Source organism: Rhinatrema bivittatum, chromosome 8 (genome assembly GCF_901001135.1).
Source record: "Rhinatrema bivittatum chromosome 8, aRhiBiv1.1, whole genome shotgun sequence".
Lineage (NCBI taxonomy): Eukaryota > Metazoa > Chordata > Amphibia > Gymnophiona > Rhinatrematidae > Rhinatrema > Rhinatrema bivittatum.
This window is the reverse complement of record NC_042622.1, coordinates 261,583,856-261,611,501: the sequence shown is the minus strand read 5'-3', so window position 1 is coordinate 261,611,501 and position 27,646 is coordinate 261,583,856. Positions and strand designations below refer to the sequence as shown.

Genomic DNA, 27,646 nt, shown 5'->3' with positions numbered 1-27,646 from the left:
TAAGTTTATCCTGCTAATTCTGCTATCCGGATTGTCTCTGAATATGGACTTCTAAGGGCCGAAAAAAAGAGAGTCAGAGGAAACTCACAGCTCCAACAGGATCTTATCAATGTCAGGTCGTAGGCAGAGCTTGTTCAGAAAGCGCTCAAAGATCTCCAGGGTCAGCTCATCTGGCCTAATTGCTTCGCCCTTAAAAAAAAAAAAAGTTTGAAAAAATGAGTAGAATTCTCTCAATGTAAGGAGTTTTTGCTCTGTCCAGCTCCTAAGCTAATGAAGCAAATTAGTTCCCATTTTCTTCAAAGAGGCTTTCTAGCTAGGTCTGAGCACAAAGGGCAAAGGGTAGTTAAGTAACTCAGGGTGTTAAAGGTTACATCAAGCACGGGTGGTAAAAGTGGGATTGGCAGTGGATCTGCTTCGTTACCAGAAAACGCCACTAATCAAAAATTAAAAGGGGCAGCAGTGCTTGGGTCCCGTGGCCCACACCCTCCCCCTTCAGAGTGGTTTTACCCCTCTATCCTATATTCCTCTCCCTCTGCTCCCCAAAACACATATTACAAATGGCACTTGTTCCCCTAAGAGAGAGAAGACGACAGTGTACCCGGTTAAAGTTGAGACCACAAGACTCCAGTGCCGTCTCTACTCTCTTCTTATCAGCTGAGAACATCTTGAGAATACTAGAGAGAGAGAGAGAAAGAGCCAGACAGAGAAACAACACAAGGGTGAAAACACATCACAGCTCATAGCACAAAAACGCCACCAACTTTATTCTTCAGATCCTCACCCCGGGGTGCTACAGACCCTCTCACATACTCCAGCCTCTAAGTGTGGCTGGAGTTGCCCACACGTTACAGTCCACATCCTCTTCCTCCCCCTTTTAAACCGAGGCCCGTCTCCTCCAGGGTCCAATGCTGCTCACGCCCATGCATGCACTGGAGGAGAGCATTACTCACTTTTTCACTGGGATCCTGCCATCCTGGTTTACCTGCAGGATTAGCTTCATGTGCCTATTGGGAATAAAGGTTAAGCAAATAAAACCACCGTGTCTGTGCATTCAAGTGGACTAACACTGCAGCCAAACACTACTTTGTACCTGTTGGGGGAAGGGGGAGAAAAGAAGCAGATACCCAAGGGCATAAAAGCACTATGGTTACCCAAGGTCTTGTAAGGTCACGGAGGGTTCAAAACACGCACGTTCTTATTGCATGCAACTTAACAGAAGGCATTTTGGTTTGTCAAGGCTAAATTATTCTTGCAGAGCTCAGAGTTTCAAACAGAAGAAATCAGATACACAAAATCAGCAAAAGGTGTTGCCTGATACATTAGAGTGGGAAGGTAAGCCTCAGCTGGAAGTGCATGAATGGATTATATGCTCCCTTGTCTGTACAGCCCCCCACGGTAGTAACCATTTTCCCCACACATCTTCAGAGGAACGTAGAAGTAAACCTTTTATGCCAATAAGAGTGTCTCTTGGCTCATCCTCCCAATCTGAAAACATGTGAGATGAATCCCCCCCCCCACCCCCTTCCGGCAGTCATACTCAGGGTCTGTGGTCTTGAGACCACAGAAACAGCCAAAGGCAGAGGCCTACAGTTCCACCCCCAGCCACTGCATTCCAGTGGAGCAGACGGCCTGAGGGTGGGGGGGGGGGGGGGGGGGGGGACTGTGCAACTTACACTTTCTGCAGGAAGGAGTTCCGGGAAGTATTCTGTGCTAGGATGTTTGTGGCCAGTTTAAAGAGCTCTTCAGTCCAGATCTGTAAAATAAAGTGCACGTGAAAAACAGCACGAGAGAAAGAGAAGGGTAGTGAAAGATAGCACAAGCATAGAAGAGAGAGAGAGGAGAGAGAGACACACACACACACACAGCATGCCATGAAGAATGAGGAGGAGCAGGAGAAACTGGAAGCGGGGAAAAGAGAGCCACGAGGTGCATATTTCATACGCACACCATGGCAGCATCCATTCTACCACCACTTAGTGAAAACCACACCCTATCCAAAAGCTTTTCCATAGGGAGAATAAAACCGGGTCCCCGCACACAGGAAGACAGCCAAAAGCATCAGTCATGCAATCTCCATCTCTTCGGATGCATCATGGGGTCTCACCCGCTGCTGCACACCCCACAAGAATCCAACTGTGTATGCTGGTAGACGTTTGCGGCTGTAACTCTGCAGAATGCCACAAAAAAACACCAAAACAAAATGGATCCCAAGGGCTGAAGCATGCTGCTTCTGGAGCCCACATCTCACCTTGGCCGTGTCCTCCTGTACGGCCATGAAATTTAAGAAGCTGATGTTTATCAAGTCCACCCCATACACAACTGTCACAAGTTTGTCCTCCGGCCGGGTCTCTGAGCTCCCAAACCCCAGCACCTCCCGGATCTTTGGGTCCTGCAGGTAGGAAGGAGATGGGTAGAGATCTCAGGGTTGGGGTCTGAAGCAGATACGTCCCCTCACACACCAAAGTACTGCAATCTGATCTTCCCCCCTCAGTTCCTCCAACGTTCCCTCCTCCTGACTGATGCACTGTGTAACTTTGGAACAAGTCACTTTAAAACGGAGGCACGTGGACATAATCTCCACCTCTGTCACTGTATCTGGAATGGGCCACTGTCTCACTCTGCCTTGCTATAAGCTGGGTAATAATTATGACACTATCCCTGTTGCCTTTCCTCTTCTAGCAGCAAACCTGCATTCCAAAAAGCCAGAAATGTGCAGCCTGGCCTTTCACCTAGAGATGGCTGCAGGCTCTTTTCTAACACACAATGCTATTTGCAGGAAAGATGCTAAGAACCCAAATCCCTGTCTTTGATCTAACCCAGAGAAAGGTTCCATTTCACCACTGGTCAGCAGATGGCGCTGTTGTGTTATCCACAGTCCTGGTTCTCCACCCTCACTTCCTCCCAGACTCACTCCCCAGAACTTCCCTCCTTCCTGCTCTCCTCAATCTCAGGTCACTAACCACTGGCAGGCCACATTCAGTCACAGGCTGCTAGAAAACCTCACCCTTCCTAACACCCACCCCCCTCACAACTGCCACCACTCCCACCACTAAAAAAATATTTTTCTTCTGACAGCGCTCAGACTGTGCACTCAGCCTGATCCCTACAATACAGTAAGAGCAATGCTAGCTGTGGCAACAGCTATGAAGGCTACACTCACAGACACTTAACATAAAATCACTGCAAGTCCTGCATGTATGCAATCTAAGGGTCAGCGGTAGAGGAGCCACCCAGCTCCATTTCATAAGGCTAATCCAGGCCTGGTTTCCCCCTATTGCATGCAGGGACTTGTAGTTCTGATTTTCATAGGTAAATCAATGGGCCAATTAGATCTACAAGTGCAGTAGGGTAAAACCAGGATTGAACTTGCCTGTTCCTTATGACATGGAGTTGTAGAGCCAGGATTAGTACCCATTATCGGAGTGCTCCTAGGTCCTCTCCCTCTCCTGACCCCCCCCATTTTCCTCAATCAGAGAAGGAAAGCACAGAGATGATACTGTTCCCGCCTGTGCCTCGCCAGGCCCAGCCTCCGTGCTCGCCTCTGGCTGTGCCTCTTACCTTGGGAAGCCTGGCATAGCGCCCTGTCCGCGTGTCCCGAATGGAGCTGATATCCACCACGTCCACCTCCTGTCGGGAGAGAAGAGAGAGAAAGCTGGATGAGGGCAGGAACAAAGCACGGTCTCAGGATGGAGGAGGAGGTGAAGGCCAGAGGCTATGATTACAGACCCTCATGAGGCAGCTTCAGCCGACAGTTGTAGTACAGATGGCATATAAGTGCTTTTAGATAAACAAACAATACAAGAGACGTGAACTAATGGCAGAGTGTCACCGAAGGCCACCCAGCAAGGGAGGCAGGAGCCACGAGGACAACCTGTAGTGAGCTTATACCACTGAGGCTTGCAGAGTGTAGCTAACATGGACCATGGGCAAGTGCCGTGTTCCTGTAACCTGAACCAAGTGAAACCAATTCTCTTGCAAATTATCTTTAACCTCAGGTGCCCCTGGAGGTTTCATCAGTAACCGCAAAGCAATGAAGGGAAGAGGAAAGCAAACCAGAGCATTTGCTTAGGAGAGACCAGGAGGGAGGTGCAAGCTTACTTGAATAATGACAGAGTAACACGTCTATTCCTGTGAGGAGCATAGGGGAGAGCTCCCCTGAGTGAGGAGAGAGTGAAGGCCGTACCCCGCCAGGATATGAAGAGAGGTAAATAGGGAACGGTTATTTATCCCTTCCAGTTGTACTAGGGGACACTCTTTTAAAACAAATCAGAGAAAGTCTTTTTTCAATCGGCGCACAATTAAACGGTGGATTTCGTTGCCAGAGCATGTGGTGAAAGCAGCATAGCTGGACAGAGTCAAGTTCCTGAAGGAAAAGTCCATAAGCCACTATTAGCCATGGAGATTTGGGAAAGCCACTGCAAGAAGGACTGGACCTATTCCTACTGGTACTTGTGACCTGGATCAGTAATTGCTGAGACAAGGATGCTGGGCTTCATGGACCTTTGGTCTGTTCCAGTATGGCATTTAAGTTCTCTCTCAGGAGGGCTGCAGAGCTCCCCAGAGTAAGAGAAGGCAGAATTCCTTACCTGTTAACAGGTGTTCTCCCAGGACAGCAGGATCTTAGTCCTCACAAATGGGTGACATCATCAGATGGAGCCCCGATGCGGAAAACGTATGTCAAAGTTTCTAGAACTTTGACTTGGCACACTGAGCATGCCCAGCATGTCCTATACCATGCGTCCACGCAGGGTCCGTCCTTCAGTCTCGCAACACAGAATTAGACATATAACAAAAAAAAAAAAAAGGAGAAACCCAACTCTGCGGGGTAGCAGGCGGGTTTCGTGAGAATTAACATCCTACTGTCCTCAGAGAACACCTGCTACAGGTAAGGAACTCTGCTTTCTCCGAAGGCAAGCAGCAAGGTAGTCCTCACACATGGGTGAATCCTTAGCTACAGGCTGCTCCCAAACATAAAAGGGGAACAACAGACACCCAAACCAGGCTCCAACAGGCACAAAAACAGTGCTGTTGGTAACAAAGGGGGAGACAGCCTGAACCCAGACGACGGGACCTAGGCAGGAGAAAATTAGGTTCTACACCTCAAACAGATTCCGAAGGACAGACTGGCCAAACCTGCTGTCCCGATGGCCATCCCTATCCAAGCAATAGTGAGATGTGAATGTGTGGAGAGAACTCCATGTCGCAGCCTTGCAGATCTCCTCCAAAGGAACTGCTCACAAGTGGGACACTGACACTGCCATGGCTCTGACAGAATGAGCCCTGACATGACCCCCACAATACAGTCCCACGGGGCATGACAGAAGAAGATTCAATCTGCTGGCCAATTCGATAGCGTCTATTTGGCAATGGCAAACAAGGCCCAACCTATTCCTATGAAAAGGAACAAAAAAGTTGGGTAGACTGTCTAGGGCTTCTATCTATTCCAGATAGAAGGTTAAGGCTCACTTGCAGTCCAAACTGTGCGGTGCTCATTCGCCTCGGTGCAAATAGAACCTGGGAAAGAATGTTGGCAGGACGATGGACTGGTTAAGATGGAAGTCCATCACCACCTTAGGCAGGAACTTAGAGTACGTGCATAAGACCACCCTGTCATGATAAAACTTAGTTTAAGGTGGATAAGTCATAAGGCCTGGAGCTCGCTGACCCTGCATGCATGAAGCGGCTCAAAAGGAGCTTTTATCAGCTGATCTAACACCACGTTGAAGTCCCAAGACCCAGCGTGAGGCCTTAGGGGAGGCTTCAATTGAAGCAGGCCCTGCATAAATCATCCCACTGTAGGATGTACAGAGATGGGCGTACCATCTACCCCATGGTGGTATGCACTAATTGCACTGAGATGAACTCTAAAGGAGTTGGTTTTTAAGCCAGCTTCCAAAAGGTGTAGAAGGTAATCAAGCAGTTTTTGTGTGGAGCAGGAGAACGGATCTAGGGCCTTCTGCTCACACCACACGGAAAACCTCCTCCACTTCATGCCGTAGGACTTTCTAGTGGAAGGCTTTCTAGAAGCCACCAGGAACCAAGACACATCCTCTGAGAGATTGAGTGGTTGCAGAATTAACCTCTTAACATCCAGGCTGTGAGTGACAGGGCCTGGAGATTGGGATGTCGCAACCTGCCTTGATCTTGCCTGATGAGATCTGAAGTCCCCAGACTGATCATTCTCCGGATGGACAACTCCCATAGGAGTGGAAACCAGATCTGTCTCGGCTAATAAGGGGCTACGAGGATCATAGTCCCCTTGCCCTCACGAAGCTTCAAGACAGTCTTTACTGCTAAGGTAAATCAGAGGATACGCAAATAGAAGACCCTTGTCCTAGTGTTGGGCCAGGGCATGTAAGGCTGGTTTGCCGTCTGTCCTGTACAGGGAGCAGTACCGAGGTACCTTTCTGTTGCAAGGGGATGCGAAGAGATACATGTCTGGGCTCCCCCAGAGGTGGAATATCTGATTCGCAACTCCCTGGTCCAGGAACCTCTAGTGGGGTCTGAAGGCACGACTCAGTCTGTCCGCTAACACATTCTCTGTTCCAGCCAAGTACATGGCCCTGAGCACCATCCCATGGGACAGGGTCCACGAACAGATCTGAACCGCTTCCTGACACAGGAAGTATGAGCCTGTACCTCCCTGCTTGACATACCACATTGCTACCTGGTGACTGGTTTGGATCAGGACAATTTTGTTGGACAGCCCATCTCTGGAAACAGAGAGCACATATCTAATCACCTGGAGCTCCAAGAAATTGATTTTACAACAGCTTTCCTGGGCAGACCAGAGACCCTGGATACTGAGCCAATCTACATGAGCTCCTTATCCCAGGGTGGATGCATCTGTAGTTAGGACAATTTGGGTAGGAGGACTTCGGAATGAGATCCCCCGTTCCAGATTTGAAAGTACCTGCCACCAGGACAAAGAGTTCTGGAGGGATGAGGTGATTCAGATGAGATCCTGGAGGTTCTGTGTGGCCTGGTGCCACTGCGACCTCAGGTCCATTGGGCCCTGCACATGTGTAATCGTGCCAAGGGAGTGACATGGACGCTTGCGGCCATATGGCCCAACAACCTCAAAGTGTGCCAGGCTGACACCTACTGGCTCGGCTGAATCTCTGCCATGATGGACGTCAAAGTGACGGCCCTTTCACGAGGCAGGAAGGCCTTAGCCTGAGCCGTGTCTAGCAGGGCTCCTATGAAGTCCAATTGAAGCAAAGCTATATGGGCAACTAGCATGGCTCCTCTCAGCTGAGACGGGACTTAGGGGAGCTGATGCCGAACCCTGGTGACTCCAACACCTGGATGGTCAGGCGCATGGACCTGGCAGCTCCTGCCTGAGGTGTGCTCTTGACTAGCCAATCGTCCAGATAAGGGAAAACATGCACCCCCCCCCAGCCTGTGGAGATGCGCCGCCACCATGGCAGGCATTTTGTGAAGAAACGTGGGGCTGACACTAGCCAGAACAGCAATACTCGATACTGGAAGTGATGTTTTCCCACCATGAATCAGAGATACTTCTGGTGACTGGGGAAGATCTTTTCTTTTTTGACAAATCTGTGCAAGGCCCTTAGGTCTAGAATGGGACAGAGTTCTTCTGTTTTCTTTGGAATCAGGAAGTACCTGGAGTAAAATCCCCGCCCTCTCTGCCGTGGTGGAACAGGTTTGACTGCTCTGGCCTTTAAGAGGGAGGAGAGCTCCGTTAGTAGTACCTCCTGATGCACTACCAGCCCTCAAAAAGGGATCAGAGGGTAATTTGGCGGGGCATTCAATAGGTTCAATCGGTACCCCCCAGACGAACAATAGAAAGAACCTACTGGTCTGAGGTTACACTGGACCACTGGTTCTCAAAGAACCACAGGCTGCCCCCGAACGGTAGATCCATCGTCCCGGGTACAAGCAACTGGACTACGCTCCATATGAACCAGTCAAAACCCCGCCCCTGGAGTTGACTGAGGTGCCAACTGGGCCTTGGGGGCTCTCTGCTGCCTGAGACAGCTGCAGGAGCCCTGATGATGTTGACAGGAGCGAGGGGATGGAGGATAGTACTTTCTCTAGCAGAAGAAAGACTTCTTCTGCCCTGATCTCGCCGACCTACCAGCAGAGGATGACAGGTCCGGAGTGCTGGTGGAGTTGTTGATGCAGGGTTTCATGGAGGACCCGGAGCAGGGCCACAGCATCCCTCATCCTCTCTCTGAAGAGATTCTCCCCGGTGCACGGCACGTCCACAAGTCTTTCCTGTATGTCTGGTCAGAGATCACAGGCCTACAGCCGTACCATTCTGTGAGCGCCGATTTCCGCCGCAGAGATCCTCGATGCTGTTTCGAAAACGTTGTAGGTTGCGCGGACCTCGTGTGTTCTGCACTCCAGGCCCTTATATACCAGCAACATGAGGGTATCCTGCTGCTTAAGCAACTGCTGGGCCAGCTCCTGCACCCGTTTCCAGATGTCTCACAAGTACTGGCTCATGTAGAGCTGGTAGGAAGCTATACTGGCAAAGAGCATGGCCCCCTGAAAAACCTTCCTTCCAAGTGCGTCCATTGCTCTGTGATCCTTCCCTGATGGTGCTGAGGAATGGGTCAGAGACCGCTTGGCTCTCTTGAGAGTGGATTTGACTACCACTGAATGGTGGGGAAGCTGTTGCTTATTGAATCTGGGAGCTTTCTAGACAAAGTAAATCCCATCTGCCTTCTTGTAACTCCTTAAGGATCCTGTGCACCGGGACCGCCACAATCTTCTTAGGAGGCTCCACAAACTGGAGTATTTCAAGCATTTTGTGCCTGGCATCCTCCTCAGTCAGCAACTTGAATGGGATGGCTTCCATCATCGCCCACCCAAAACCTGCAACGATCAAGTCCTCAGGCGGAGACTTCCTTCGCTCCCAAGGGGAGACCCTCAGAGCCACTGGTAGAGGACCCTGTGGTGTCATCCCTACAGGGGTCATAGGGGCCCTCATCCTCACTGAAAGCAACAGGGGATGGGCCCTGGGTGCTCAGCCTTTGTCCAAAGGTGCAAGCACCGGTGGAGCTGGATGGAAGTCTGCAGGCGTCAGTACCTCAGCCGGCCTCGGTGGAGCTTCCTCCTCAGAGGAACCAGCCACGACCACCGTATCGGCAGGGGGAGGCTGTGGTGCCCTGCCAGGTACCGGTGCCAGCCCGGGAACAGACACTAACCGGGTCGGTAACATGCTGATGAGAACATGGAGTTTCTCCAACAGCAGTTTCAGAACTGACGGTGCCAACTCCAGTGCCATTGGTGACACTGGACCAATGTCCGGCAACACCCGCTCAACCGCCAGTTGGACTTGCCATTTGAGCTCTTCCTCAAACATTGCTGATGCCAACACCAATTGGGAGAAAGGATGGGTGGCCAGATCCTCTTCAGAACCAAGAGGAGGATCAGTGGAAACTGTCGTGGACCCTCAGCACCGATGGAGGATTGGCATTCCTCACCATGGCGCTTCTGGGGGTATCACAGCATGAGCCGGCGCATCCCTGTGCCTGGTACTGTGCATCAACGGAGACCAATACCGATGCTTCTTCAGTTTCTCTCGATGCTCGGCACAGTCCTTCCCTGGTGCTGAGGCTGAAGATGAAGAAGGAGGAGCCTGACAATGGTCGGTCTCTGGCAACCCCTATCTGCCAACGGCACCGATGGAACAGACAGTCGGTGCGGCTCCATGGTCCTTCAATGCCGATGCCACTCTACATGTCGAGACGAAGACGCCGCCCTTTAGTTGTCATCAAGGCACATTTGCGGCAACTCTGGATGTCATGCGATGCCCCCAGGCAAAGGACATCTTCATTATGGGGGTCTGTGATGGACATGGTCCTCGGGCACAGAGGGCATTGCTTAAACCCGGATGCAGCCATGATGGGACGAAATAGAAGGAAAGAAATATCAAACTCTTATGGCAATGGGCCCCAATGGCTGGTGGGCACCGAAGCACCTCCGCCGCAGGGAACTGATCACAAAAGGAAACGTGCCAAGAAGCATTGAAAACCCTGACTAGGAACACCATGGGGAAGCACCGAGAGGGACAGGGCGTCGAACACTGCAAAGACAAAACGCGAAAAACGCAAGAAAAATGAAAGTTTTCCCAAACAGGCTGAAAAAGCCGAAGTGAGCTCACTCACAGAATTTGGCAATTCTGTGCAGAAAATGGCAGAGGAGACCCTGGCATGCCGCAAATGGAGCACACGAAAATGAAGGCCCCGGCGTGCTCTGCTCGCGGCGAAGATGAAGGCCCCCGGTGCCACGGGATGCGCGCCGTTCAGGGCAAAATTGAAGGCCTCCCAGTGCTGCGGGATGGGTGCCATTCGCCGCGAAAATGAAGGCCCCTGTGTGCTGCGAACAGAGTGTGCTCCGCTCGCGGCGAAGATGAAGGTCCCAGCGAGAGTGAATGTGTGTGTGTGAAAGGAGAGGGAGAGGGGTGTGAGAAAGGGGAGGGGGTGTGAGAGAGGGGAGGGTGCTAGCCTGTGTGAAGGGATTGTGTATGTGTGAGACAGAGCCTGTGTGAACGGGTGCATGAGAGAGAGACATAGGTAGCCTGTGTGAGGGTGTATGCATGAGAGAGAAAGGGAGATTGTGTGGATGTGTATGCAAGAGGGCCCTGTACGAGGGGATGTGTGTGTGCAGAGAGAGTAAGGGAGCCTGTATGAGGGTGTGTGTTTATGTATTAGAGAGAGGGAGGAACAGAGGGAGCATGTGTGAGGGGCAGTACTGAGAACGGGGTCAAACTCTGGGACTGGCAATAGAGTGGAAGGGGTTGAGCCTAGAGGTGGAGGGGAGAGATATGGGCAGGTGGAGGAGTTGGGGACTGAGAGGGCAAAGTGGCCAGGGGAGTAGGGAGAGCGAGTGGAAGGGGCACTCTTACAGTGAATTTCTTGGGAAATTCTGAACAAAATATTTAAAATTCTGCATCTCTGAGTAATAACTTTTTTTCTGTATTAATTTAAAATTTAATTACTTAAAGACTGTCATGTAAATTGTGTTATTTTAACCAATATAAAGTTATAGAATTTTGCAGAATTTGTAATTTTTTTGCACAGAATTCTCCAGGGAGTAAAGGTAGTATCCTGTGGGGAGGGGAGCTCCCCTGAATGAGGTGTGTGAAAAGGTTGTATCCTGTGAGGAGGGAGGGGAGGAGAGCTCCCCTGTGTGTAAAGGTTGTATCCTGTGAGGAGGGAGGGGAGGAAAGCTTCCTTGTATGGACAGGTTGTATCCTGTGAGGAGGGAGGGGAGGAGAGCTCCCCTGTGTGTAAAGGTTGTATCCTGTGAGGAGGGAGGGGAGGAGAGCTCCCTTGTATGTAAAGGTTGTATCCTGTGAGGAGGGAGGGGAGGAGAGCTCCCTTGTATGTAAAGGTTGTATCCTGTGAGGAGGGAGGGGAGGAGAGCTCCCCTGTGTGTAAAGGTTGTATCCTGTGAGGGGGAGGGGAGGGGAGGAGAGCTCCCCTGTGTGTAAAGGTTTATCCTGTGAGGAGGGAGGGGAGAAGAGCTCCCCTGTGTGTAAATGTTGTATCCTGTGAGGGAGGGAGGGGAGGAGAGCTCCCCTGTGTGTAAAGGTTGTATCCTGTGAGGTAGGGAGGGGAGGAGAGCTCTCCTGTGTGTAAAGGTTGTATCCTGTTTGGTGGGGAGGGGAGGAGAGCTCCCTTGTATGTAAAGGTTGTATCCTGTGAGGAGGGAGGGGAGGAGAGCTCCCCTGTGTGTAAAGGTTGTATCCTGTGAGGGGGAGGGGAGGAGAGCTCCCCTGTGTGTAAAGGTTGCATCCTGTGAGAGGGGAGGGGAGGAGAGTTCCCCTGTGTGTAAAGATTGTATCCTGTGAGAGGGGAGGGGAGGAGAGCTCCCCTGTGTGTAAAGATTGTATCCTGTTTGGTGGGGAGGGGAGGAGAGCTCCTTTGTGTGTAAAGGTTGCATCCTGTGAGAGGGGAGGGGAGGAGAGCTCCCCTGTGTGTAAAGGTTGTATCCTGTGAGGTAGGGAGGGGAGGAGAGCTCTCCTGAGTGTAAAGATTGTATCCTGTTTGGTGGGGAGGGGAGGAGAGCTCCCCTGTGTGTAAAGATTGTATCCTGTTTGGTGGGGAGGGGAGGAGAGCTCCCCTGTGTGTAAAGATTGTATCCTGTTTGGTGGGGAGGGGAGGAGCGCTCCCCTGTGTGTAAAGGTTGTATCCTGTGAGGGGGAGGGGAGGAGAGCTCCCCTGTGTGTAAAGGTTGTATCCTGTGAGGTAGGGAGAGGAGGAGAGCTCCCCTGTGTGTAAAGGTTGTATCCTGTGAGGTAGGGAGGGGAGGAGGGCTCCCCTGTGTGCAAAGGTTGTATCCTGTGAGGGGGAGGGGAGGAGAGCTCCCCTGTGTGTAAAGGTTGTATCCTGTGAGGGGGAGGGGAGGAGAGCTCCCCTGTGTGTAAAGGTTGTATCCTGTGAGGAGGGAGGGGAGGAGAGCTCCCCTGTGTGTAAAGGTTGTATCCTGTGAGGTGGGGAGGGGAGGAGAGCTCCCCTGTGTGTAAAGGTTGTATCCCGTGAGGTAGGGAGGGGAGGAGAGCTCCCCTGTGTATAAAGGTTGTATCCCGTGAGGTAGGGAGGGGAGGAGAGCTCCCCTGTGTATAAAGGTTGTATCCTGTGAGGTAGGGAGGGGAGGAGAGCTCTCCTGTGTATAAAGGTTGTATCCTGTTTGGTGGGGAGGGGAGGAGAGCTCCCCTGTGTGTAAAGGTTGTATCCTGTGAGGTGGGGAGGGGAGGCGAGCTCTCCTGTGTATAAAGGTTGTATCCTGTGAGGTAGGGAGGGGAGGAGAGCTCTCCTGTGTATAAAGGTTGTATCCTGTGAGGTAGGGAGGGGAGGAGAGCTCTCCTGTGTATAAAGGTTGTATCCTGTGAGGTAGGGAGGGGAGGAGAGCTCCCCTGTGTATAAAGGTTGTATCCTGTGAGGTAGGGAGGGGAGGAGAGCTCCCCTGTGTGTAAAGGTTGTATCCTGTGAGGTAGGGAGGGGAGGAGAGCTCCCCTGTGTGTAAAGGTTGTATCCTGTGAGGTAGGGAGGGGAGGAGAGCTCTCCTGTGTGTAAAGGTTGTATCCTGTGAGGTAGGGAGGGGAGGAGAGCTCCCCTGTGTGTAAAGGTTGTATCCTGTGAGGTGGGGAGGGGAGGAGAGCTCTCCTGTGTATAAAGGTTGTATCCTGTGAGGTAGGGAGGGGAGGAGAGCTCCCCTGTGTATAAAGGTTGTATCCTGTGAGGTAGGGAGGGGAGGAGAGCTCTCCTGTGTATAAAGGTTGTATCCTGTGAGGTAGGGAGGGGAGGAGAGCTCTCCTGTGTATAAAGGTTGTATCCTGTGAGGTAGGGAGGGGAGGAGAGCTCCCCTGTGTATAAAGGTTGTATCCTGTTTGGTGGGGAGGGGAGTGGCGAGGAGAGCTACCCGGAATGAGGACTAAGTGAAGGCTGTGAGGGGAAAGAGCTCCCCTGAGTAGGGGCTCTGCCCCCCCCCCCCATGAGGGGAGAACGAAGGTCACAGCCTGTGAGGGGGGTGAGTGTGAGATCTCCTGAGACAGGAGAAAGTAAAAGGTTGTATCTTGCGCCCAAGTCAAAAACTGAATCTTTAGAAAATTTGACCGACTGCTATTTCCTTATAAGAGACCCAAGCAATTTACAATAAAATACTGCCAGGGACTACGCCGAGCAGCAGGACCTGGAGGCTGCCTTTGTCGTTTCTCTTCTGTACTTTGTAATTCTAAGCTTTTACCCTTTTCTGGAACGGTTTGGCGACACATTGTCAGGCCTAGAAAGGCTCTTGAACGTGAAAGGGCAGCTTAGGGCTGCTCTCTCTCTCTCTCTCTCTGCCCCGCTAGGATCCTTACTTGCTTGGCTGATGCCGCTAGATTTTATTTATTTATGTATTTATTTATTTAACATTTTTATATCCCGCAATTCATGTAGCAGAGTTACATATCATTTCGGTTTACATTATAACAATAACAGGCATGTAAGAAGGCAAATACATTAAAACAGGGGAAATGAACTAGGATAAGAGTGAACAGGGTAAAAACCATAGCTTATAAAACCATAGTTATATTGTGAGTCTCTTGATCGATTGGCTATAGCTCTGGGTGAGAAATAAGGTTAATACATTTTACGGACTATGGATCATTTATTTGTGATGAGGAAAAAGAGATGGAGAGTTACTCTAATATGCAATCAGGTTGAAAGACTATTAGGTATTTTGTCCCTAATGCAGGTGGAACCTGCAATCCCAGAAGAAGACAGGAAAGCGAGTGTGAAGGAGAGCTAGGGGAGGAGAGCAGGATAGGGAGGGACCCAAGAGGGGTAGGAGGAGACAGGACAGGCGGACAGGAGCCTCTCCCTGTCCTTCCCCTTTTATTCTAGTCATTCTGTGCCTTGCTTTGGCAGCACGTGTAAAGCTGTCCTGCCAATAAAGTTGTGTGAATCTGAATGTGCAGGACAGGACAATCCAGGCATTCCTCCCCGGGCCCCAGGCCAGAGAGCGCAGCCTGAGGCAGCAGCAGCTGCCCTCTGCCAGATGTGAGGGTCAGGCAACTCTGCCTGTGAGAAGGGAAGCAGTAAAGCATCCCAGACCCCCCCCCCCCGACCCCTCACCCCACGTTCCATTCCCCGTTTCCTCCCCTCATCCCTCCTTTCTGTGTCACTCCTCCCCCCCTCTGCTATCAGATACAGGCTTCTGTCTTTGGCTTTCCTTCCATCTTCTCCTCTCAGAAAGGGTTAAGCCATTGGCACTGTGAATACATCTCTGGGGGTTTACAGAGACCCTCTACCCCCTCCCCCCCTCCACCATACACACACTGTAGGGCAAGTTCCTGGGCTCTTCTGGCAAATCACCTGCAAAACCAGGAGAATGACTTGGTAATGCAAGGATTTCCCCTCTCACCATTCCCAGCTTCCCGAAAATCATCTCTGACTCTTCCTATGCAGTTACTACTGAAAGATCAAAATATAAAATGGATTTCTTGGAAGACTAACTGGGCCCCTGGGCTGTCCCTGCCTGGGAGCCCCCCTCATCCATCCCAGCACTTCCTCTGGGGCCTCGCCATACTCCCACAGCCTGCAGGCCCAGAGAGGAGAGGTCATGGGAAAGAGCAGAGAGAGGCCCAGACGCCATCCAGATGCTGGGGCCCAGGGAATGGAGGCACCGAGGCCCGGGGACAGAAGGGACCCCCTCAGCCAGTCAGAGCCTAGGGAGGAGGGAGGGCAGAGGCTGCGTAATGAGGCCTCGATCATTAATCTCCATGCTCAGAGAGGGGCACGCAAAACAAGATTCCTCTACCACTTCACTGCATCCCTAATGCTTGGGGAGGAGGCAGGGGGGCATTCTCTCCTCAAACCAAGACATATCTACTGCCCCCCTGCACTCAGTGCGGTGTGGGGGTGCCCTCTCCGGAAAACAAGGCATCTACCAGCCCCTGCGCTCTGGGGGGGGGGGGGGGGAACTCTCTAGTAAAAACACAGTACAGGACTGTAGATAAGGAGCAGCTGGCCCAACTAGCCTGCCCGGTCATCTTCCTCACTAGTTCAAAGGTACATAAATACATAAAATAATCAAATCATCACTTTGGATAAATGAGCACAGAAATTCCCATATTTAAAATCAACCCATCCCATGTCTTTTACTCTCACTCTCCAGCGTGTTCCTACTGCTGTCCTCTATACCTGTCCCAAGACGTCTCTATCATCCCCCTCGCCATCTCCTGCAGCAAAAGGGGTGCTTTCTCGAGACACCAGCATTGTCCTGTGCTTAAGGGTTTATATACCGCAAATCAAAAATTTCTAAAAGGGGAGCTATATGGATTGGGATGCACACAAATAGAGAGGCAGAGAAACAGAGAGATATGCAGAAAGCACAGGACAGCAACAGCAAGAGACATATAGAAAGACAAAGACAGAGACAGCCGGATTGGTTGTCCCTTTTTAATGCAGAGACGAGCTCTGTCTGTGAGTCCATGGCATCAGTAGCAAAGGAGGAGATATGGAGAAGGGAGGATACCCAACCCAGAGACGAAACAAGCCTTGGACACAAAGCCCAACCGTCTCGGGAGAAACGAGAAGTCTGGTCAAACCAGTCAGATGGGCCAAGAGTGATAATACACTGGAAACTGAGAGGAACTGGGAGGGACTGAGGAAAAGCAAGAATACAAGCAAGAGAAAGACACAGAAGGGAGTCCATCTCTCCCTCAAAACCACACACAACCCCCCCACCCCCGGAAGCTAATTGCTGCTCTCTCCAGAGCTGCTTCACCCTGGCTTGTGCTCCTCGCCCAGTGACGGCGAGGAGCACAAGCCAGGGCTCTCTTCTCCCACAGCAGTGCAGACAGGATGGCACCTCCGATGCTGCAACAGGGAAGAACCAGCAGTCACACACGGAGGGAGGGAGGCCAGCAGCAGGGAGAAGGCTGCAAACAGCTTGCCAGGAAAGGCCGTACCCTCCGAGGGCGGCGAGAGCGTGCCCCAGCCCACACTGGGCCTGCTGGGGACTGATAAGCACCCAGCATGAGAAAAGAATTAGGCAGTTCAGTTCAGAAAGGGACTCCCGTCTGCCTAAACATGCAGAGAGGGCAGGATGGAGGAGGTGTGGACGTGTATCCGAGCTGCACCCTCCGCACACTGTATGTGCGGGGGGAGACTCACTCACACCAACCCGTATGTTTATGGAGCTTTATAAATAGATAACTGGTTCCTCTACATTTTTATACTGCACCATCCTTGGACAGAATTGTTTGTGGCAACCAAACCCCTCTCTATAGAGCAAACAGAGCTTTCAGCTCCCATAAGCCACCTTACAAACACATGTGCATACATAAGCCTGTGTGAGCCACTGTGCAGGAGCGTTTGTGGGGTGCCCAGGCTGACCAACTGCCCGGGCTTTCGACCAGACAGCCCGGTTTTGCAGCCTGTTGTACAGTGTGCGGTTTACAAGGGTAACCGGACACTGTAACACCCGGTCAGACAAGGCCAGGGGCCGATCAGTGGTGGCAGCCTGGCAGCACCACACTCGTGTGCCTGTTTTCGGGGGCTCGGTTTGACTCTCCTCCTCTGCCTTCTCCCCTCAGCTGTGTCGCACTTGTTGCCGTTTCGCTCTGTCCTTCTGGGAGTCGAAGAGGAGAGGGGAACTGAGCCCCAAAGACAGGCAAGGCAGAATCTGCCTAGGAAAAAAAAAAAAAAAAATCAACCCTGGATTTGAGAAACTGAGGGGGGCGGCTCCGGCCAGCTGGTCCCGCCCTCCCCCCCCAAGCTCCATGGAAAAGCTGGCAGCCCTAGCTACCCCCGCCAGCACTCCAATGAGAGCTCTGGCCTCCAGAAGCGAAAGCTCCCCCCAGTCAAAGTCCTGGGCCAGGCACTGAGGGTGGCGTCATGGCTGCCATGGATTCGCTGTCGTGAACGTGGCGGGTTTGCAGGTCACCTGACATATGTGGGTGCTTACCATGCTGGGTCCACTCCAATAAAGGTAAAATCCCTGGGGGTCCACGCGGAGGGTGATCAGGCTCCGGCTGCTGGGCTCCTGGAAGGGGCAGGAAGGAGAAGCTTGATTAGAGGAGGAGGTGTGGGGGGGAAAAGGTCAGGCTACGAAATCAAAAGGCAGAGTTAAAATTGCTCTCATCTGCATTTAGCTCCTGCAGAGAGTTGCTTCCTTCTAAAGCCCAGGATGTTTTCCCTCCTCCTATGATAGTGCCTGATAGCGGGATTTTAGACCCTATTGGCATCAGCTACAGAAAAGCCACATCCTAGGCTTTGAAGTCCAGTTTCTCTGTGCAGTAATCAAGCATATAGAAAAAAAAAAAAAGTTATTTTCACCCAGCGACCTAAGCAAGTCTGAGCTGGGAACAATGGAATCACAGAGAGAATCGCTCAGACGTCTCATCTGGATGAGGCAGCTCATTCTAGTCAGATTCAAAAAACAGTTCCTGTGAAATCTAAAGGTATAAAAGAGGAGCCTGACCCCTGCTCCCCTCCGCAGGCCCAACAGAGCTGGCAGTGCTCCGAGAAAACAACCACGGAATGGGGAGTTATTTTTAAAATACTCTATAAAAGGGGGCAAAGAGATAAACAAAAGCTGGAAGAGGATGAGAGGGAGATGCTGCTGTCATCACCAAATTAGGCAAAACCCAAGCGCATCAGCATTAGTTCCAACAGGAGGTAGATGTCAACTCTCCTCCGATACGGCCACCCAATCTCTCACTGCAGGGTCTTATCCTCCCTCCCTCTCCTCCTCTCTTCTTGCCCCCTCTTCCACTCAGCGTACATTAGCTAATTACAGCCCTGAATCTCTGCCAAGGACACTTACCAGGCTAAGAATTCCCATATCCCATTATCCCTCATTCCATTTCCTCTGTCCCCCCTTCTGGCTACAGTTATAAACACAGAGAAGTCTCCACATCACCAGAGGGGTCCCCAGACAGACCCGCCACCATACACCAGGGGGGCTCGAGGGGCACCCGACACGCATGGGGCCCATCAGTCAGGCAACGGTAGCCAGAGGACAGACCCCACAGCCACTCGTGGGTGCTTATGGCGAGAGATGCACATCAGACAGCTGGGATGGACTCGAGTTGCCAGCATGCCCTGCTTTCTCAGGACACAGACAACACGCAGCAGCATCGGAAGCTTAAAACTGTCTTTGTTATTGTCCTCACTCTACTTGGGAATTTGATTTCTCTGTGTTATTTGATTTAATTTCATTTTTGGTGGGCTCTGTAGTTTCCTCCTGCTCCCTTGGGCTTTTGGTTCAGTCTGAACCCGGGCTGGGATCTGGCACCATGTGCCTTCATCCACAGATACCTCTCCCTCCCCTCACTTCCTTTAGTAGAGTCATCTCAGCGATGGTGGGCCCTCAATCTGGCCACTAGGTGTCGCCAACGTGCTATGACTCCTGACTCCCTCTCCCTGCCCCAGGGGGGCTGTGAGCACTGCTTCCGCAGCGATCCCCAGCACTCGCTGACCCAGGAACCCTCTCCGCCTGGCAGCGCAGCCCATTTTGATGATATTTTCTCCTTTTTATCCACTTTAAGAATTACTTTGACAGTTGCCTTTAATGACAATTCTCCACCCACGGAAACATGCATTAAAAAATTATAAACAGCCAGTGCAACACTCCGAGTGCCCGAATCCTTCTACTAAACTAGGGGTGGGCAGACGTTTTTGTGCTGGGGCCACATTATAAGCTCTTGTCCAAAGCGGGGGGAGGTGGTCTCCCTTGGAACCCTGGAGGAGTGAGAGACTAGAACCCCAAAAGTAACTATAGCAAGCATAAGACAGCTGTATGTCCAAATCTACAGTAATTGCCCGTTTTAGCACACAATGCACATCTGCCCAGAATATCCACTGCTTCCACTCGCATTTGCTGCCAGCCACAGTGCACCCTTTGCTTATAAAACCATAACTTCTAGTGCTGCTCCTATCGCCAGACCGCACTGACACCATCAGCCAACTGGAGGGCGTGGTCATCCAACGTGGGAGACGGACAGATATCTTCAGATGTGGGAGGGAAGAATTCGTTGTTAGAAGCAAGGCCGAAACTGCGGGCTGCCCCTTCCGCCAGGGCTAGCCGGGCAGGGCAGGCAGCTGCTGCGGTAGCGCCAGGGGGCACCCGCTTCTCCAACTGGTTGGCGGAAGGAAAAGGCGCCGATCATGTCTTCTTCAGCCCGACCTTTTGCACCTTTGCTGACGATGCCGAGCATTCAGGAAGCCTGGGCAGTGCACTGGCGGGCCACAAGTAATGTTTTTACAAGAGGTAGGTGGGCAGAGAGGAAGGTGTTAATGGGCCAGATTTGTCCACTTCTGTACTAAACCATAGCATTTCATTAAAATGCTTATGTATTTTAGTCCAAGTTAAGTACAGTATGTTATGTAACTGAGATTCTCATCATCTGAAAGGAAATCCTCACCACTCCACCACCCTCTTCCCTTTCTATCAACTCAACTATTAAATCATCACTTTTCGTCAGAGATCTAGGCGTCATCCTAGACAACCAACTTAACCGAAAGAACTTCGTGAACACCACCGCGAAAGATTGTTTCTTCAAATTACAAGTCCTCAGAAACTTAAAACCACTCCTTCATTTCCAAGATTTCAGATTGGTGTTTCAAGCCATCATCCTGTCAAAACTGGACTATTGTAACTCCCTCCTGCTCGGGCTCCCAGCCAACACCATAAAACCTCTTCAAATGGTTCAAAACTCAGCAGCCAGGATCCTCACCAACACCAAAAAGAGGGATCATATCACCCCCGCTCTTCAGCACCTCCACTGGCTACCCATCAAGTACAGGATCCTCTTCAAAGTCCTCACGATCATCCATAATGCCAAACACCACCTCACTTCCATCGACACCACTATTCAATTCACACCACGTACCTCATCCAGACCAATTAGAAGCGCCTACAAAGATACCCTGTTTGCCCCACAAGCAAAATCAGCCTTAAGAAAGAGGGCCCTTTCGACAGCAGGACCTCATCAATGGAATGCATTACCTCCGGACCTCAGGCAAGAGCAGTGTCCACCTTCTTTCAAAAAAAGACTTAAACCATGGCTATTCAGCCTAGCCTTCCCTGACTCTTAATTCTGTCCTACCAAACTCTAGACTCCTGCCATCACAGACTCTTATTTTCTAGTCATTTCAAGCTCTTAATTCCCACCTCTAACACCCCAGGCAGTCGACACAGTCAGTCTTTTCGCTTATATTATGTTTCTAATTCATCCTTCCCACGTGTTCCTCTAATTTGCCATGTTATGTTACGACATAACGGGATTGGTTATTTTGTCTCAGTTATTTGTCCTAAACGCTCTCCTAAGATACCTGTATCACGATATATTACGATATGTTGAGTTATAATACATGTTAGTTCTGGCTAAGACCTGTTACGATATGTTAAATTATACGCTTTGATAAGTTACATGTACTATATGTTCAAGTTATAACACATTCCATATTCAATTCCCTTCACTGTTCTATGTAACGCTCCTTAGCGAATTTTTTTAGTTATATTGTAAACCGGTGTGATTTGTACTTGTACAGGAACTTCGATATAGAAAAATAAAAAAAAAAAAAAATGTATTTTATCCAAAGTAGGCATTACCAGTGATTTAGTTTTCAGTGATAACGCTATGCACGCTATACTATGTCAAGCCACCAAACTCCAGGTTTATTTGTGGCCACTTTAAATTGTGGTTCCCCACCTCGGAGGAATTTCTTATTCAAAAAGTCAGGTCATAAATCCAAATAATAAATATAAAATAGATTACATTGAATCAAAATCCGCTTTTACCCCATTGCATAATTTGTAGTTACCCTTGAGGTGGGGAGGAGCTAGCTACATCTCCATGCATGCAATTGGGAGGGGTAAAAGCAGGAGTGGAACACCTCTGTCCTGAAATATGTCAAAAAAACACCGTTAGGTGGTCACCCCAAGTTGGAGTTCCACTAGCGGAGGGAAGACAGAGACAGGTGTAGCTGAGGGGACTAGAGTGCAAACTGCTCTTCAGAGCAGTAAACAACTTCACAGAGCCCTCCTGGGGGTTGTGGGGGGGAGAGAGTGAAGAGAGATCTTCAGATTGACCACCAGGGAGACGCGGTTAAACTGTGGTCTACATTAAACTGGAAATGCTTTAGCCAAACCCAACCCTTCCCTGACAATGAGAAGCCATGGGGGCACTTAAAGCCCCATAAAATATTCATAGCGCAGGGAGGTGGCTGGAGAGGGAAGAAATGCCATCCCCTGCTTCCAGCTGCCACCGGCAATTAGAAAGCGACCAATCGGCAGCCAACTCGGGGTCCAGCCCTCCAACCAGAAGGCTGCACACGCACAGCAGCTGCTCCACGATTGGTCATCACTGCAATCCACTGGAGAGGAAAAAGAAAGAGACACTAGGAGCAGAAAAAAAAATGATGAACTCCAATAATTTGAAATATGACTTCTCATTTTCAATCAGCTCCCTGGCTCTGAGAAGCCAAACCAAGGTTAAGGAGAGTTTTGTTGAACCCCTCTAGGTATTGCTTTGGCACCATTAGCACAAAAACTGTCAGGCCGAGAAAATTTCCTGAATCTGAGAAAAAAGTGTCTAAGGCGAGCGCAGATCACCAGAGCTTAATGGAAATTGGAAAAGTAACCAGTGGAAAGCTGTAAATGAGGTGACAGAAGTGTAAACAAAGGGATAAATTATGTAAACAGGGCAATAGAAGAGTAAGCAGCAAGTGCTGGTATAGGGCAATCAAAGAATACAGCCCATCACTCAGCAAACAGCAAAATATCCCTTTCTGCAAAACTGGGTGACCTGCCTCTCTGTCTGACATTATAAACACACGTCGGGCCGATGCAGTAAAGTGCGCTCAGGCTGAGCGCACTGTCAGCCCCCGTTTGGCCGCGCGTTTTCCACGCGCTATTTTTACCCCTTATACAGTAAGAGGTAATAGCACGTGGAAAATGCGCGGCCAACCCCCCCCGAAACTAATAGCACTCATCACATGCAAATGCATATTAATGATCCTATTAGTCATTCCTGAGCGATACAGAAAATAAAATGTGCAGCCAAGCCGCATATTTTACTTTTAGAAATTAACGCCTGCCAAAGGCAGGAGTTCATTTTGGCCAGCACCAGGAAAGTGTACAGAAAAGCAGAAAAAACTGCTTTTCTGTACACCCTCCGACTTAATATCATAGCGATATTAAGTCAGAGGCCCCAAAAGTAAAAAGAAAAAAAAATGTATAAAATCTGCCCGCGACCCGCGGGTTGGAAGATGGACGCTCAATTTTGCCTGCGTCCGTTTTCTGAACCCGTGGCTGTCAGCGGGTTCGAGAACCGACGCCGGTAAAATTGAGCATCGGCTGTCAAACCCGACAGCCGCTGCTCCTGTCCAAAAAGAGGCGCTAGGGACGCGCTAGTGTCCCTAGCGCCTCCTTTTATTGCGGGCCCTTATTTACATATTTTCTTTTACTGAATCGCGCACCCAGGAAAAGTGGGCGCTCGCCAGCTCTCCCGCGGGTTTTTCCTGTATCGGCCCAACAATGAGAGAGAGACCTACACATTTATTTATTTATAGAGTTTTATATACATGCGACAAAACCCACAAAGACCGTGGACAGATGCACACGTATCCACACTCGTTCAAAACTGAATTATCAGTGACATCTGCAGTAACTATGCGTGATAACCACCAAGAAAACCTCCACCGCCACCCCCCCACATCTTAGAGTCATTCACCCCGACCAACTGGAATTTCCAGAGATATTACTAAAAACTCCAACTAGCTCTGCTGAGATCCAAATGCTAACTAACCCAAGCATCCAAAATTAGAGCTCTACCAAACAGCCAGGCAGGGTTGGAGAGTGGAAGGCGGGAAACTCTGGAGATCAGATAGTGGGCAAATCCACCCCTCCAGAGTCCCAGAATGCCTTAGCACTTCCCCTTTCAAATGGATTGTAGAGCAGGCTCATTCTTGGCACAGTTGCCCTTCCCTTTGGCCTGCATACTTTGAGCCTTTAAAATGTGGCAATTTTAAATGTGCCTATGTTGGCTATGCCTAAATCCAGGCCTGGTACCAACACTGCAGCCCTAGCACTCCTATAATGCATCTTTCATTGGTGGTCCATGCACTAGTGGTTACCTGTATAGTTTATTGTAATGTCCTATTCAGGGCATCACTTCCACTAATTTGAAAAGGTTATAGCTTCTTTAAAATACTGCTGCAAGATTGCTTTCCAGGAGAAAGAGTTCTAACCGCATTATGCCTGCAGAGTTTAGGTTAAAATTTAAACACGCATCTTTAGATGCTTATAGACCATGTACCTAAGTATTTAGCAGATCGCCCATTACTTAAGGTGCCTAGATAGACTTTAAGATCTCCTCAGCAGGCTCTTTTGGCCATCCCTTCCTTGGATGCAATATACTTTTCCTGTACCCATCAAAGAGTTTTTGCTTATGTTGCACCTATTCTTTCAAAAATGGAGAAATTACTTACCTGATAATTTTGTTTTCCTTAGTGTAGACAGATGGACTCAGGACCAGTGGGTTTATGTTCCCCTGCCAGCACATGGAGACAGAGCAAGCTGATGTCACAGTATATATAATACTCCGGGGGGAATTCTGTGCACAAAAACTTAAATTCTGCAAAATTCTACAAACTTTATATTGGTCAAAATAACACAATTTACATGACAGTCTTTAAGTAATTACATTTTAAATTAATACACCAAGGAAAACAAAATTATCAGGTAAGTAATTTCTCCATTTCCTAATGTGTAGACAGGACTCAGGACCACTGGGATGTACCACTGCTACTCCCCACCAGGGTGAGAGGCTGCCTGCAGTCCAGTCAGCACCGCACATACAAAGGCTGCATCCTCCCAGGCCTGCACATCCAGACGATAAAACCTGAAAAAAGTGTGTACGGAGGACTACATCATAGCTTGGCAGATATCGAAAGAGACAACAATCTAACATCCGTCCATGACACTGCCTGAGCCCTGGTGGAATGAGTCCTAACCTGAGTAGGCAACAGCTTTTCGACTTCCACATACGTGGCCATGACTGCCTCCTTAATCCAATGAGCTATGGTAACCCGCGAAGTCGGAGTGCCCTGCTTACTCCCGCCATGGAGAACAAACAGGCGATCCGACTTTTGACAAAGGTTCAGAAACCTCCAGATACCGCACAAGTCACTTGATATCCAAGGAGCGCAAGCCACTCCTCTGCATCCCTGACCTTATCCGGGGAGGGAAGGAGATGGACTGATTCAAATGAAAGTCCGTGACTACCTTGGGCAAAAAAGATGCAACAGTACGCAGCAGTTAAAACCCCCGGAGTCACTCGAAGGAACGGCTCCTGGCAAGACAAGGCCTGCAGCTCAGAAATTCAATGCACAGAACATATAGCAAACCAGGAACACAGTCTTCAAAGTCAACAACTGCAAGGCAAGGCTACGCAGTGGTCGGAACGTAGGGCGTGCCAAAATATCCAGCACCAAGTTAAGACTCCACAATGGAACCAGTAACCTCAAGGGAGGCCTAAGATGCTTACTCCTTTCAAAGGAATTCTGGAATTCCATCCAGACTCATCAACCTCCTGAGAGAGAAGCAGACAATATCGCGGCACTAGGGCACAACAGGAAGCAATCTGTAAAGTCATTGCCACCGACTCAAAGGCTTACTTAAGAATAGCCTCAATCTTTCCATGATGTACATCCTTCAAGGTCGCACCTCCCTCTATGAGGATAGTTGTCTGCTTATAGATGGCACCAGTGCATCTGCTTTGGGAAAACGCAAACGCTCTCTCACAGCCGGATCCAGGAGGTACAGGCCTTCTAATGTCCGACCCCCTTTAAAATTTGGCTCTGGGGCATCCCATTCCAGATCAATCAATTCCTGAATGGCATCCATCACAGGGAAAAAATAAGAGGCTTTACATAAGGAAACCAAAACAGGATTCTTCCTCGGCTCCGACATGGCATCCAAACCAGGACACCCAACTGTTTCAAGGTCTGGGAAATCAGGGCCAGCAGTTCATCTCTACGAATGAACCGCAACTTGAGGGTCTGACTGGACAGAAATGGGGGAAGTGGAGGGCTGCGCCTGAAGAAAGGCTTGTAATCCTTGAAAAGATTCCACCCAAGAAAAAGCAGCTGGGTCCAGACCAAGCCCAGAAGGAACTGGAGCTGGTTCCACAGAACTTCCCTCGCCAGCGCAGGAGCCAGTCAAGGGAGAACCAAGATATGGCGTCCCCCCCCAGTCAAGGCCGTGACCAACCCACCATCAGAATGGGAAGAGCCAGGCTTAGCAAAATCCGAGGAAGACAACTCTCCCTGAGCATCTGAGCAGCACTGACACAGGTTAAGCTGAGAAGCCCTAATATGACAGGCCACACAAATAGGAAGACGCTTAGGCTTCTTGCTTACTGGCGCCATCGTGGTGGTAAATGTGCTTCTGAATGGCTCGCGCTCAAAGGGGAATGCACACAAAAAATAAGCGCCTAGAAGAAAGTGCAGCAAGGCGCACGCACAACTCAGGCACCAAGCTAAGCGTGTGAACAGTGTAAAATCTGTGCGCGTAAAAAGCACGCCCAACGCATGCACAGAGCTGACACACTGCGTACACCGACGGCCTGTAGACGGCAGCAGAGCATGCTGCAAAAAACGCCGCCCCCAACCTACCATACGGCGTACAAGAAAAAAGCCTAATTGCTGGGCCTAGCCCACCGGGAGCCGCTCAACCCGCCAGGCTGCCCAGCTCCCCAACCTCAACGGGAGCGGGAACGATATCAGTACGGCACGCCAAGCATGGAGATAGGAAGAAGTCCTGAACCCACGCTAAATGTCTCTGATTCAAAAAGTAAAACTTTTTTTTTTTTTTGTTTAATCTTACCTGCGCTCAGCCTCTTTCTGGCTGAGTACAGAGACAGTCTCCGGCTGTGGGGGGGGAGAGGGAATCTGCTGTCATCGCCACGCTCGACCTCCTGCACCCGCTGCCTTTCAAGCTGAACTAGCAGCTAAGTCCATGCCAGGAAACCCAGCTACCGGACCAAGGCACACCTCTGAGGGACCACAGGAATCACCTCAGGAATTCTCATCTGGGGGAGGGACCTTTAGGTTGACTGCAGGAGAGCGGGGCTTTCTTTTCCTGAATTTAGAATTTCAAATTTCTCCTTCCAAAAAGCAATCCCCATAGGGAGATGCACGTCCACCATCTGCTGGAGACTGAGAATACTGGCAGGCTGGGGGCCACTGCAGGGTTATATATCATGTGACGTCAGCTTGCTCCATCTCCATCTGCTGGCAGGGGAGCATAAACCCACTGGTCCTGAGTCCATCTGTCTACATGCTAGGAAAGTTTACTTATGGGGTCTGAATCCAACTATCTTGTGAAGGCTTGGATTTACCAGGTGGCATTTGGTTAGGCTTCATGCTGTTTTTACCCATTGGGTTAGAAGGGTTGGGCCTTCTGTGGTTTGGGTAGAGAGGCATGGTGTAAGAGTGTATTGCTATTCGAATTGACTCTGTTGGAGGATGGTTGGTGGAGATGGCCTGAGGGTATTATTTATTGTATGATTTGGATTATTTTTTACTAAGCTTATAAACTACTCTGATGTTTTGGGAAAGGTGAGGTATTATGTGACAAATAAATAATAAATAATATAGCCTTACCGAGTACACAATGCTAACCAAGAGCGTCTCGCCTAATGTATCCATTACAGCCCTACCAAGCACATCTCATCCCATCCTTACCAACACTAAATCCCTGCCAAGCACATGGCCCTATCCAAGAATGTCTCACCAGACCAGTATCCAACACAACAGCCCTATCAAGCACACAACACTGAAGAGTATCTCACCCAACGGTATGCGACACTACAGCCCTACTGAGTACAAAATGCTAAGCAAGAGTGTCTCATCCACTGGTATCTGTTACTACACAACACTACCAAGCACACAACACTAAACAAGGGCATTTCATCCCACCATTATCAACACTGCAATCCTATGAGTGTCTCATCATACTAGCCATACCAGCATCCAACACTACAGGCCTACCAAACACACCTTACCTCTACCAAGCACTCAACGCTGCTCAAGAGTGCCTCAACCAGGTTTCTTATACTACAATCCTATCAAGCACACAGCAGTAACCAAGAGCATCTCATTCTATCAGTATA

The 27,646-nt window shown here is 50.1% G+C and overlaps 1 protein-coding gene across 1 annotated transcript in view; it reads right to left on the bottom strand.

Annotated features, from left to right (window-relative positions):
- Positions 1-27,646, bottom strand: part of PLCB3 (phospholipase C beta 3) — a 114,994-nt gene that overhangs the window by 60,548 nt on the left and 26,800 nt on the right. The window contains exons 2-8 of the mRNA XM_029614783.1: positions 17,431-17,508; positions 3,559-3,627; positions 2,249-2,389; positions 1,674-1,753; positions 951-1,004; positions 599-674; positions 89-189 (exon numbers count right to left, since the gene is read on the bottom strand). Coding sequence (XP_029470643.1) covers positions 89-189; positions 599-674; positions 951-1,004; positions 1,674-1,753; positions 2,249-2,389; positions 3,559-3,627; positions 17,431-17,508 — 599 coding nt within the window. The remainder of the gene's footprint in view (positions 1-88; positions 190-598; positions 675-950; positions 1,005-1,673; positions 1,754-2,248; positions 2,390-3,558; positions 3,628-17,430; positions 17,509-27,646) is intronic.